At 36.3% G+C, this 13,750-nt stretch overlaps 1 protein-coding gene across 2 annotated transcripts in view; it reads left to right on the forward strand.

Moving 5' to 3' along the window:
* Nucleotides 1–11,684, forward strand: part of BMT2 (base methyltransferase of 25S rRNA 2 homolog) — a 36,617-nt gene extending 24,933 nt beyond the window's left edge. For both annotated transcript variants that reach the window (XM_017817816.1, XM_017817817.1), the window contains exons 4-5: nucleotides 3,752–3,866; nucleotides 8,623–11,684. In XM_017817816.1, the coding sequence (XP_017673305.1) occupies nucleotides 3,752–3,866; nucleotides 8,623–9,252 (745 nt within the window). In that variant the 3' untranslated portion in view covers nucleotides 9,253–11,684. The remainder of the gene's footprint in view (nucleotides 1–3,751; nucleotides 3,867–8,622) is intronic.
* The last annotated feature ends 2,066 nt before the right edge of the window (nucleotides 11,685–13,750 follow it).

A 13,750-nucleotide genomic window follows, 5' to 3' on the forward strand; every position in this document is an offset into this window, starting at 1 on the left:
AATTATTTCAAGCACCTAATTAGTATCCTGCTCCTACTGATAACTGGCAGTCTGAGGATTGCTACTAAGTGATTCATTGTACCAGGATTCCAAGAGGCAACAAAACCTGATAAGCAACAGGAAGTCAAGACACAAGTGAGCATCTGAATCTGCTACTTTTGTGGTTTCAAAGTATATTTATATATTGAACATAGACTACAGGACTCCTTAGATGTGACACACTTATCAGAGTGAATTTGCCCTGTATCAAATGTCTTAGTTTCCATTAGTGTAGATGGGAGGTTCTTGCTTCTGCTTAGTTTGGAATACAGAGTTGTAGGTTTCCAGAAATGTGCTCCAATGCTGTAGTAGTGTGAAGTAGTGTCCCCCTTTAAGCAGTCAAAACTAATGCTGCAGCAAAGAATGCAGGTTTTGTAAATAGGAAGACAGAATAAATACATCATCGTGATTTTCTTCACTCTACCATAGGTAAAGTGGGCTCTTCTGGAAATTAGATGATTCTGGGTTGTGCTGCTTAATTTTCTTCTATTTCATTGAACACTTTAAAGGAAAATGTTTAGATCTCTAGAGTCTGTCTCTCTTTTTTATGGGAAGTTTTCTCTGCACAGTAGAGCCATGTTCCTCTCGTTATGTTTGCTGTGGTCTCATGTGTGTCTGTTGATTTGTTGTTACTGTATTGGACTCTCATATGGAGCACAAGCATATAAAGACATACATTTTTGTGTTTGAATGGGTGAGAATCTGCCATTAGTGTCTCCATCTGATAGACAAGGAGATATGCTGGTCTGAGAAATCTCGTACTACCCTTATATGGGAAAAGACACTACTTGAGCTCAGTCCGCATTTGTGATTTATGGCCACCAGGATCTGCCTCAACACTATGCAAATTCCTGTTGCACAGATTACAGTGATATTGTTATCGAAGCTTGGAAACATTGTTGCTGTCATCTTCATTCTGAAATCACACTGGGTACTGACTTACGGAGTAGCTTGGTGATATTTGCAGTTTTAACTTAAAGATAATTTTTGCATTGTATGCCTTGGTCATGGTGGTATTTTGAGAGAAGTAAGTCCTGGATGTCTTCTCTTCCATATAGAAGCAAAATACTTAAACTTGGCATTATTATTCTGCCAAATGCAACAAGATGTTTTCTCTTGCTTCTCCAACATCCTCTCTCTGGGAGGTGACTGGGAGTCTGGAAAGAGCCCAGAGAGCCTAGGTCTCTTTATTGTTGCTTAAAGGCTTTTTTTTTCTGCGGTATTCCTTACTGCTTTGTTGTTGCTATGAGTACCGCCATGGCTTGGTTGGACTCCACTGGCCCTGCAGATCTGTTTCTGAAAGTTTTTTGAAGTTATCTATCTCTCTAGGGCTGACTCTTTCCCAGAAACATGACAAGTGATATTTTGGAGATCACAATTGGTTTTGGCTACAGAGACTTGAAGCAAAAAACAACATTTGCTTACTGGAAGGTTTATTACCGTTCTCTTCTCCGTGAAGTCCCTGTGAAAGCTGTGACTTTGTTTGCCTCTATTAATGGAGTTTGGATGTTCTAATATGTTACAAATCATCATGGAAATTTTTTAGATGCAGCCCTGTAAATGATCTAATAGAAAGAGCTCAAACTGTTGGGTGGTAGTAGTACTGCTGTATATATTATTCTTTTTTTTCTTTTTTTTTAATTATGTGGATGCAGTCATCAAGTTATGCTTTATAGAACAGGTGAGTTCGTAGAGTCTGTACATGTGGGCTGGAACAGAATTGTTTAACTCCAGCATTTACTGGTTTTTTGCAATTGCAAAGAAAGAATAAGCAGCAGGGGTCTCTAAATTCAGAACGCAAGGAAAATAAAAAATGTGTCTTTGATTGTAGGATATGTAGCAGCTGAGTCCTTAATATTCATGATAACTGAGTGCAACATTCTAATTCTAATTCTTTCAAGAGTGCAGCATATCAGGTTAGATAAGTACCAGGACAAGGCAAAACCTTTAAACAATGACAAGACAGCTGATTGCCAGTACTTCTGTACAGGTGCATTGATGTTACCTGATGCTACATTATATATGGTAGTAACTGCCTTAGTCATGAAAAAAATGCCTGTTGTTGCAAACTTGAAGACCACGAATGTTACTCTGGGCCTTGGTAAAGGAGGCTATCCTTTAGAAGGTAAGAATGCTTTCAGAGGTAAGTCAGCGGTCACTATCCTCAAAAGTTGCCACACATCTTTTTTTTTTTTCTTAAACTATGTATTTAGCTTCAAGAAAAGAACAATGGTGTCTTTTATCTTCATAAAGGCATTTCAGATTGGTTTTCCATTTGGTCATAGGTGACATCAGAGCTTCCAAAGAAAAGGCAAATCTCATTTGCCAGCCTGTAGCATATCTTATGCTGTGCTGTAATGGGGAAATCTACCAGACAGTACAAGAATGTCCTCTTTTTCTTTCTTCAGTCTGCTGTTTTCTTTCTGATCACCTCTCTGTTTTTTTAACTCAGGAAGTTTTGGAATCTGTTTGAGAAGATGATGGGCCAGTTATTCAGTGTGGGGTTTTTGTTTGTTGTTTTTCATTTCCCATGAAGTTTTGAAAGGGTATGTGTGCATCTCTGTAGCATTCTGGAACACCATTGTCTATTAAAGTGTCTTTAGCAGAATGTCAACTTCTTTCTATCAGTCTAAGGAGTAAGTAATGAAGTCATGATTTCTCGAGTTAATCCCCCCTCCCCTTTTTTTTTACCTTTGTTTGATAGCATATTTAAGTGTTTAGCATTACAGATATTGGCCTTCTTATTTATAATTTCACCTTGAATAGGGTTATCACACAGTGGCAGATGTTCCCCAGAATTCTTACAGGATAAATCTTCATTTTAGAGTAGTTCAGAAATACTCTGATTTAGGACCCTCTTTCCTAAACTAGATGACTGTCTTTGACTGTTTCTCATTAAAAACCTTTTGGATTCTCAAAAAGAAAATTGAATGCATGGCATGGAATAGACTTTTTCCCCCCTAGTAGTTTTGAGGAGATACTTCATTTCATTTGAATGTTTAGAATAACTTCCCTACAACTTGAACAGCTAGTTTTTATGTTTGTGACTCTGCATGGACTGATCTAGCTCTTTCACAGCATCCATTGGGAACAGAATTGGAGTGAACCTCCAGCAGTCATCTGTTAAAAATTAGCTAACATAAAGCAAATAAAATATTGTTTTAAATTTGCAAGGAATAACTAAATGCTTTCATTTATAGTTGTTGGGGTTTTTACCTTGGAATGTGTTTTCTTGTCTTCATTAAACCAATTATGCCACTTGACTTCAGATACCCTTTAAAATGGAATTGTCAACTACACAGTTCATAGTGTTGCCAGTTTCCCTTTTCAACTCCTGCAGTTTTAACTCTGATGTCTAGTATGACTTCAACACCAATAAATACCACAAAAAAGGTAAGTGAGAAACACAAAGAAATAAGAGAAAGCCTGTCTAGTGGACACACAATTTGCCTTTTTATTTACTTACTACAAGTACACAAGTTAATAATATTACAGCTGCTCTGAACAAGACTCTTCTGACTGAGCACCAACTGCTTTTACTGAAGGAGCTTGGTTCTTTAGGTATCTCAGCAACTGAAGTAAGACATTCACTTCTATTAGTCACTACTGTGGTGTTCTGTGAGAATTTTTTGCATTAGCTATCTGAAATTGTAATTGAGAGTATAGTTTTAAAAATAACATTTGATAAAACTGAATTCTTGCTGCTTCTTAGGTTCCTTCACTCCTTGGGAAAGATCAGATTACTTGATGTTGGTAGCTGCTTTAATCCATTTCTGAAGTTTGAAGAATTTCTGACAGTTGGCATAGACATTGTTCCAGCTGTTGAGGTATGTAATGTTTGCTGAATTTAATATAAAATTGATTCTCAGATTTTTAGAATGTCTCAAAATTACTATGAAAAAAAGCATATTTAATACTTAAGTATGTTTTCAAAATATCTGTGCTATAATAGGAATTGTGGCACTCCTACTACATCCTTTCCCATGAACAGGCTCTAAACCCTAGTTGTGTTTTCTTTTAAAAATATATTTTTCAAGAGCTATGCCTTTATAATGGCGTTATTAATCTTAAAATTAGAAAATTTTAGTAGCTGTCTTTTTTTTTAATGGTATTTCAGATAAGTCCTTGCATTTTAAAAGGCATAAATAAAACTTAAGTAGGCTTATGCTTAGGCAAGAACCTCTCAGAAGCTGCATTCGCTGACAGAAGGAAATGATCGGTGACTGTAGTTGGTGAGTTTTCCTGGGGAGCTTTAGTAATCAGAAGTGTATTATGAGGGAGCATTTCTATTTATTGCTAGTAATATTATTGAACTTTCACAATCCAGAGGACAAATTTATCAGCACATATGGAGTAAGTTGCTTCATTTTCTCTAGGTAGTAAGGTTCTCAAATGCATTAATTCTACTGTAATCATATGTTCTTTCTGTCTTCTGTTCTTGACCCAACTTTTGTCAGCGCTAATCACATTTATCAACCAAGCAAAATGATGAAGTGGAATAAAAATGAAAAAGACACAGATATATATTTCTGACAGAAAACAGAAAAGCCTTTGACCATACACACCTTGACCACTTACAGTTTAAAATCAGATTCTATTAAAATCTTTGGCCTAAGGTAATCCTCCTTAGAAGTGGAGAGGTGAGAAGAAGTGTACAAGTAAAATAACACAGTTACTTTGAAAGCCGTGTTCTCTTATTTGCTGCAGTGTGGTTTACATGTGTAATGTGTGGTATTTTGTTGTGGCTACCACGTTTAGTCCACTAACACCTAAGTTGTATTTTGTGTATATGCTTAAAGATACTGAAAGATGTTATTTAAAAATCTGAGTCTGATTAATTGCTTTTAGAAGCAGTTCAGTGTTAATTTCGTGTAAAACACAAACTTCAAGTGGACACCATCTTGCCTAATTTGAAAAATAGGCATCAGTTGCCCAAATCTTCTTGCCTTCCACCACTTCAGAGGCTGTAGGACATCTGCATAGGGCTGTTGGGCATGGCACAGCATGTACAAGAGACACAGCCCACTGAAATGGCCTCCACTAGCATCCAAAATGGCAATACATGACAAGTGAATTTCCAGCTAAGATACATAGATCCTCAGTGTCTACATCTCAAGTTCTAAGTTCTTATTACAGTTAGTGGAGATCTATTAAAAATAGTGAAAGCTAAATGTCTGGTATTTGATGGTGAGATTAATTGGATTTTGTATTGACTAGTTCTCCAGTGACTGTAATGGGAGCCTAGGCACCTAAAGTTATATCGTTTGAACCTAACTATTAATTTTTGGGTATGCATAGTTAATATTTTTCTATCTAGTCTATCATTCTGTTTTCATAAGAAAGCTACATTGTTGGAAAAGCCTCAGGAAGGTAACTTCTGTAGAGTTAGTGGAGGAACATACACAATTTCTGTGCACTAACCAGTTCTTTAGACTCTCTCTCAGTACAAGGGAATGATAATTGATTTCTTGTCATCTGACATAGTACTGTAGCTTCATGATAGGAGCTTCCCAGAGTGCAACTGTACATGTAGCTACACACATATTTACTGTGAGGCCTCTCTCTGGCTGACTTAACTTACTCCATTCTTTTGGGTACTTTGGCATGTTCAGGGCACCTTGAAACCTAGTAGAAAGTGTTCTTGGAGTGACATGGAGTACAGTTTGCACAGTCAAATGCATGTGCTAGAATAAGCTTAGGCCTACCTCCAAAACAGAATTAATAAGCCCTGATATTTTGAAGATGACTCTACTATGAGCTGCATCGGCACCATAACCTCCTGAATAAATTTATCTTTAGGCCAGCAGTTGCGTGGACTGATTTAAGATTTTTTTAAATAATAGCTAGAGGTTTGCTACGGTAGTTAATATCTTCTAACCTGAAAAATTGATCTGATAACTTGTGGTAGAAGCTGAGAATAGAAGAACTGGTAACATTTTCTGATCTAGCAGATCTCTTAGGCAAGATGCCAAAGTACTCTTTGAAACATGTTTAAGTACAGAGTCTTCTTACAGAGTCAGTGTCTTGAATAATGTTTTGTAGAGGGTTAAATAATTCCTTCTTTAATAAAAGTAGATTAATCCACTTTCTGCATATAGAAATGCTTTGGATATAGACTAAGCAATTGAGTAAAATAATTCAGTTTTTTTGAGGAATAAGAAGGATATAATTGTGGAAATACTAGGAGAGGAACTGGAATGTTAGTTATGTAACAAATGGATTAATGTCTTCAAAATGTTAGCATCTCTTTTGTGTACAAAGAATGTAAACTGTAGGTATATGAATATGGAAATATATTTCCATTAAAAGGTTTTGAGAGAGAGAGGGGAACTGCACCAAGAAAAGATTAATATTTCCTTTAGCTAGGCAGTGTGTACCCATTTCCAGTGTCTTGGTGTAAGGTACACTGAGGGAAACATGCAGTATTAGAAACTAGGAGGAGGGAAACTAAGGCTGGGGTAATCTGACACAACCTAGAGTCTTTCTTGGCTATTCCTTCAGACATTTTGCCTAAAACACAGATAGTCCAGAATAAGTGGTTGTTTTCTTAGAGGAGTTTAACTTGTCTACAAAAAAAAAGAAAAGATTGAAATGAAGGGAGAATCTTCACTTTGGGAAAATCCAAGTAAAATTTCATACTGCTGCAAAACATGCTGAATATGCAGCAGATGTTGTATTGGAGTAAATACAGTCAGACAAAAAAAAGAGTTTGGAAGCGTACTGGAATTAAAAATTAGAATATATATCTCAACAATCCTTGAGGGTCCCTTCCAACTCAGAATATTTTGTGAAATATCTGTGAAAATTATTCACATAAGTAGGATTGTGTTCCTAAATGTCAGCAGATGCACTGAGATATGACTGGTGTTTCAGTATGTGTGAGGACTTTAACATCAGTTCAAGACTTCCCTATCTAGAGTTTAGTAGCAAACTCCAGTTTAGCAGCATTTTTGTCCTAAAACTGCCTACAGAATTCCGAGTCCACTCGAAACATACTTTAGTCCTGAAACTGTCTAACATTATTTCTGCATAACTGCTTAGTATTTCTCCACTACTCAGAAATACTTGCAGTCTAAATTGTTTTTTCAACTGTATTTGTGTAACCACTAACTTTTTAAGTCTTTTAAGTTTTGAAGTTCTAAGTAAAGTTGGCATGTCACTCTGAACAATTAGTTTTCAAATGCTTCTTTTAAAACTTAACAGAGGATATCATGAAATTGCTACTGTTAGTTTCCTATTCTAAGTATTACAAGGAAATGTAATACAGCCCTGCAAGTATAATGATTGCAATTAAAATTTCTTAGTTGTAGCCACATAATGCAAATCTTTTTCTTGATTTTTACATATTGAAGGCCAAGATTAAAGCTAATGAAAAATAAATCTCAGACTTTTTTTAACATTGATTACTTTTTCTAATTTTCTGCTCACTCTCAGGAGAGATTGTGATTTTATATAACCAAATTACATTTTTTCTTTATGTATATAAAGAAATTACATTATCTTGTACTTGGAAACAATTGTGCATATCAGTTCCTTAATGAACACCTCTGCAATAGTGTTCTAGTAATCTTTTTTTAATATTGTTTCATAAAACACATTACAAATATTTTTATGGTATTAAAATGCAGCAGGTGTAACCTTTCAGATGTGCTCCACGGAGTGTTTTGTGTCTGCTTTGACATTCACTTACCTGTTTAGTGTCATTCACTGCACGTTCTCTAGGCATTAATAAAATTTTTTTTGCTATCAGATCAAAACTTTATATCTTAATACATTTTAATACATTTTTATGAAAAGTCAGTCCCAGGTTTTGATGATATAAATTAAGTCAAAACTTAAATTCATTAAATAGCATGCTTTAATTTTTGAGTGCTTTGTGATTAAGGATGCTAAGAATTTACTCTTCTGTATGTTGTGTTGTGCTGTCATTTCCTGTCTTTGACAGCTTGAGTGTACAATGATTTGTAGTCCTTACCTTATTTTGATAATTGCCCAAATGTTTACCACTACACTTTGCATTTACAGCAAAGTTAAAACATGTACCTATGACTGCAAAGCAGTCAGTGTTTTGTAACTTTATAATGGATATTGCCTCACCATTCTTTATTTTTGTACTAGTAAAGAATGACGCTTTTTTCCCAAGTGACCAAACTACTAAGTTCCTAAGATTCTTTTTAAAGAACTGGTAGAAAATACTGAGGTCTCAAATTTAGTTTCTAATTACTCATTTCCTGCAAAAGGCTTTCAGCACCTGGAAAAAAAAAAGCAGTGTAGGCTTATCTGAGTTCTTAAATCATTTTTGAGATAGCTGAATTTATACTTTTTCTATTTGAGCTAAATATTTTTTTTATATTAACAGTTCTCAGCTATCAAATCTCTAGTAAAATACTGCACATCTAAAATTTTGCATGTGTGTTAAATTTTTCTTTTAGATTGCTTGATTTAATAGTAAGAGGAATTTTCAACAGGCTTGACATTTCCTCAAGGGAACTGAGAGGTCATTGATTTTAATGTGGGTCTTGGTTGTATTTGCTCTTTAAACTAACCTTGGTGCTTGGTTTTCTGTTTTTGTTATTCCACCAGAGCGTATACAAATGTGACTTCCTAAATCTTCAAATTCAGCAACCTCTCCAACTGGCACAAGATGCTATAGATGCCTTTCTTAAACAACTGAAAAATCCCATTGATTCTCTACCTGGAGAACTGTTCCATGTCGTCGTTTTCTCACTCCTCCTTTCTTACTTTCCATCACCCTACCAACGATGGATATGCTGCAAGAAGGCACATGAACTTCTCGTATTAAATGGCTTATTGCTTGTAATAACTCCTGATTCATCTCACCAGAATCGCCGGGCTATGATGATGAAAAGCTGGAAAATTGCCATAGAGTCCTTGGGTTTTAAACGCTTCAAGTATTCTAAGTTTTCTCACATGCACCTGATGGCATTTAGAAAAACTTCCCTGCAAACAACCAGTGACTTAGTTAGCAGGAACTACCCAGGAATGTTGTATATCCCACAGGATTTCAACAGTATAGAGGATGAGGAGTATTCCAACACTTCCTGCTATGTTCGATCAGATACAGAAGACGAACAGCTAGCTTACGGTTTTATGGAGCTGCCTGATGCTCCTTATGACTCAGACTCTGGAGAAAGCCAGTCTAGTTCAATTCCTTTCTATGAGCTAGAAGATCCTATATTGCTTCTAAGTTAATGTAGTTGTTGAAAGGCCCTTTCACACCTCTTGCTTAACTAATTTTGCTATACTAACATGGGCTCAACACACAAAAATGGTTTGCATAAAGAAAATGCAAAGGTTTACAGAGTTTGCTATTTTTTTCTACTTTTGAATTTTAAAATTTATTCTTGTATGAAAGTGAAAAAAATACAAGTTTTATGCAAATGACTCATGTCATAGCATAAATTGCTGTTACTTTCTTTAGATTTGTGTCACTAATTTTTTTCCAGAAAGGTACCATTCTTTTCTTTAGTGCTGTGAAGTGTGAATTCTATTTAATTTGTTAAATGTTTTTTCAGTATTTTAACTCAGTGTGGTTGAGCTTAAGGCACTGGAGTTGGTGGGCTTTGAGAAGTATATGTAGGAAGAAATAATTTGCACTTTAATTAAATGTGCAGATAGGTTAAGACACTTGGTTACAAATGTCCCTTCTCTAATCATGGAACAAAACATTTTTTCCAAAATTTGTTTCACTCTGGTTAAGCCTGGGCTGGAGAAACTATAATGCTTGCACATTTGATTTTATGTTTATTGCAGCCCTCTTGAGATAACACCAAAATACTGGAATATATTCATTCCATAGTTATACATGTGTAATTTCACTGCATAAATAGCAGTTAGACATGAGATTTCTGAAGAGGCTTTTCCCCCCAGAGAAGTATGGTACGTCTAGACAATTATGTTTCACTTCAGAGCTGGAATATGTTTTTGCAATTTTATGAGTGTACAAGCACTAACATATATCAGTATTTCCCCAATTATGGTGTTCTGTATTCACTTCCAACTGTGTTTTTTGGGGAGACGGGGTGGGTTTTGTCATGTTTTAAAGTAAATTATTTATGCATTTAAAAACAAACAACTTTTTCTTGAATTGTCCTTGTTTGTAGACCTCCTCTAAGTTTTCTGGTAACTACAGACTGATTTTGTAAAAAGGAACATAATCATACAAGTTTTTCAAGGATATACATATTTGCATAAAGCAAAATACATTTAAGACCACACATGTGAAGTTAACATACACCATTTGTTTGCTTATTAGGACCCAAAAATCTTCTGTTCAGTTAAATAAAAACTCCATAGCTGACTGAGAACTGGTCTGCACTGGAAGGAGATGGAACATCTATTTTTACATCTGTTACATCTATTTTTACATCTATTTTAACTTGTGTAATGAATCTCTGGGTTTTTGCAAGAAAAACCAATTCTGTTCAGTGGTTAAAATAAAGGAGGATTCATTATGAGTTTAGCTTAGATTTCCCTCCATTTAAAAATAATGGCCAGAATTTTCAGATTTGAATGTTAGGCTGTTAAATTTATATGTAAGTGCCTAATAAATGAATTGAACTAGGTGCCATGTCAACTTCAGCAAATTGGTAAAAAATACTAATATAGTTTCACAGGTGGTTGTGAGGAAATACACCATATTAACCTGACATTTTGTAGTTATAGTACAGAAGTTACAAGATAAACTGAAGTTGTAGTGTGGATTTTACAGTGGTTGCTACGAAAATGAAACTTACTCCTTCCACTGAATTTTGCACTGAAACTTTCACACTTTAACCTACCTGTTTTTCTTTTATACTATTTCCTGCATAGAGTAATCAGCATTGGTCTAGCTTACACTCAAATGTGGTCTGGACTATGGTGCTGTATTTTTTAACATAAGCTTTTTGTGTCTCTTCTTGAATTTAAAGCATTCCCAAACACCTGATTCAAATTTGTTATTCAATCTAAATGATATAGTAATACAAACCAAACAGTTATATTTTGATGAAAAAAAGAATTATGTTTAGACATACAAGAGTCCTGATTCACAAAACATATATGTTGGCATTGACTAATGTAAATTGGTTTGTGATTAATAAAAAAAAAAAAGGCAATTCAGATTAAGATTTATCCCCCCCCAAAATGGTTTAAAATACTAACATTCAAACTTCAAACCTTTTTGACAGGTTTGTGACAACATTGTGGGTTAGGGACCTGAGATTCATAACAGCTTAGTTTTCTTGACTATCATTCTAAATACCCAAAGTGAGTTCATTGGTGGTTTGGTTTTGTGGTTTGTTTGTTTGGGGTTTTTTCCTTTTTTGTTTTGGTTTGTATTATTTTTTTTCACAAGGGACAGTAGATTGTGGTGGAGGAAGAAAGTGGGATTTACATAAATACTTATACCTCCCTGAACAATAAAGTGGAGGTATCAGGAGTTGTTGTATATTTGGCTTTGGTTCAAGAAGAATATTTCTAGGTTATGAAATATTTGAAAATTATGCATGTGCAAGAGATCTCTCATTCTTAAGGTGCTGGAGAGGAAAATGAAGAAAATGTGTATTTGCATTTCTGTTGTCTTTTATGTCACTACTTTTTCAGAACAAAGCACATTTATTAAAAAACATCTGAAAAACTGAAAACATTTAAAAAAATTCTTTGGGGTGGAGATATTGTCTTTTCTTTCTGGACAATCTGCTCATGCTGAAATCCAGTGAAATCAATGCAGAGTTATTTTCCTTATCATCAAGAAAATAGTTGTCTTGTAGAGATGTTAAATTTGGTACTTCAGTTTCAGCTTCTACATCTCAGTTGAAGTTTTTGCTTTTTAGAAGGGCTTTTGGAGTTCCTGCAGTTGATCCTGTATCAAGTTTCTTTGCTTGCCCACTTAGGATCTGACTGACCTCTTTCTAATTCAGTTACTCTCATATCTCACTACATGTTCTTAATTTCTTCTCTATCTCTCTGAAATATTTTTGTAGCACCTGTTGTAGGTTGCCCCTTTGAGGTCATTGCTGTACTTTTCTATATCTTGATTCTGAGTACGGGAGGTGTTGAGAAAAGGATGGCAATGGCAAAAGAAAGCCAAAAGAACTGAAAATTCAAGGCTCCTTCTCAGATCCAGATTGTGGGAAGATTCAATTTCAGCAGATCTGAAGTGTGTCCCCAGCACGGCAGAGCCTCGCTAGCATATTCTGGTCTTCTGCTTGACAGTGAATCAGTAAATAGCATCTCACAGCTGTGCTCAGTACTGCTTCCTGCAGAACCTTTCTGTCCTTTTCTGCTTCAGGGAGTCTTGCTGACATGCTTTAAAAGTGTGATCATTCTAAGGCTTTTAATCATATCTCCATGAATCGGCAGCAGGTTTTCTGCTTGTTTCCTCAGTTTTTCTCAATTGTTTTGGACCTGTAGAATAGCAAGAAGATTTTTTAGAAAGGTTTGATTTCACAGAAACTTTGCTGAGTTTTTTTACTTTCTAAGTAAAATATTCACCAAGAAGTATCAATAGTTGCCTGAAGAGTATTCCTAAATCACAGTTGGATAGATACAGTACTAATGAAATACTGTCTATGAATGATGGTAAAGCATCTGAAGCATGTGACCTTCCCTAAGCAACAGTTCCACTGTTCTGTTTGTTAAAGGGAAACAGCTTGTGGATTTTTTGTTTTGTTGGGTTGGTTGGTTGGGGAGGTTGCAGTTTTTATGGTTGTTGTTGTTTTTGTCATTTTTTAACCCATATAACTTTTAGGCCTGTTTCTATTTAAAATTTGAAGAGTAGTAATGATTCTGGAGACAGCTGACATTCCTGTGAATCAGTTGTCTGAATGATTGAGGCAGGAAGGACAGGCGGTCACATTCAGATGTTTAAGGGTGTCAGCCCTAGTACTCTTTGACTAGGGGCAGAAGAGGCTAGTTGTGATGAATCACAGAATGGTTAAGGTTGGAAGGGACCATAGTGGGTCATCTAGTCCAACCTCCCTGCTCAAGCAGGGTCATCCTTGAGCATGTTGCACAGGACTATGTCCAGACAGTTCTTGAGTATCGCCAGTGAGGGAGACTCCACAACCTTGCTGGGCAACCTGTTCCAGTGTGCATTAACATGCACAGTGAAGAAGTTCTTCCTCATATTCAGGTGGAACTTCCTGTTCATCAGTGGTTGGTACCTCCACAGGGAGCCTGGGTCCCTCCTCTTGGCACCCTCCCCTTTAGATATTTATACACGTTGATGAGGTCACTTCTCAGTCATCTCTTTTTGAGGCTGAACAGGCCCAACTCCCACAGCCTGTCCTTGTAAGGGAGGTACTCCATCCCGTAGTCATCCGTTGTTGTCCTCTGCTGGACCTACTCCAGGAGCTCCATGTCGCTTCTTCTGAGGAGCCCAGAACTGGGCACAGTAAGGGATGAAGCAATTACAGCAACAAAGAATGTATCTCCCCAGCAGCCCAGCCCACTTGCAGTTCACAGAGCCACTGCACAGCAGCTGTCTGAGCTGCTTTCGGACTCCCCTAGGTTTGCCTCGCTAAGCCGTGGAGCTATTAAGATCCAGAACTTCCCGCTATTTGCCCGCCTGCCTGCAAGGCCCAATTCAAAAACGTGCATTTCCGCCAGAGAGTGTAAGGAAACACAGGTGGTCGAGTCACCCGCGTGCCAGAGGATGGAGAGGGCTCACTTGGCCTTGCAGTGGTAATTCAAACACAGTTTTCCCGCT

Source organism: Lepidothrix coronata, unplaced genomic scaffold (assembly GCF_001604755.1).
Source record: "Lepidothrix coronata isolate B3197 unplaced genomic scaffold, Lepidothrix_coronata-1.0 Scaffold63, whole genome shotgun sequence".
Lineage (NCBI taxonomy): Eukaryota > Metazoa > Chordata > Aves > Passeriformes > Pipridae > Lepidothrix > Lepidothrix coronata.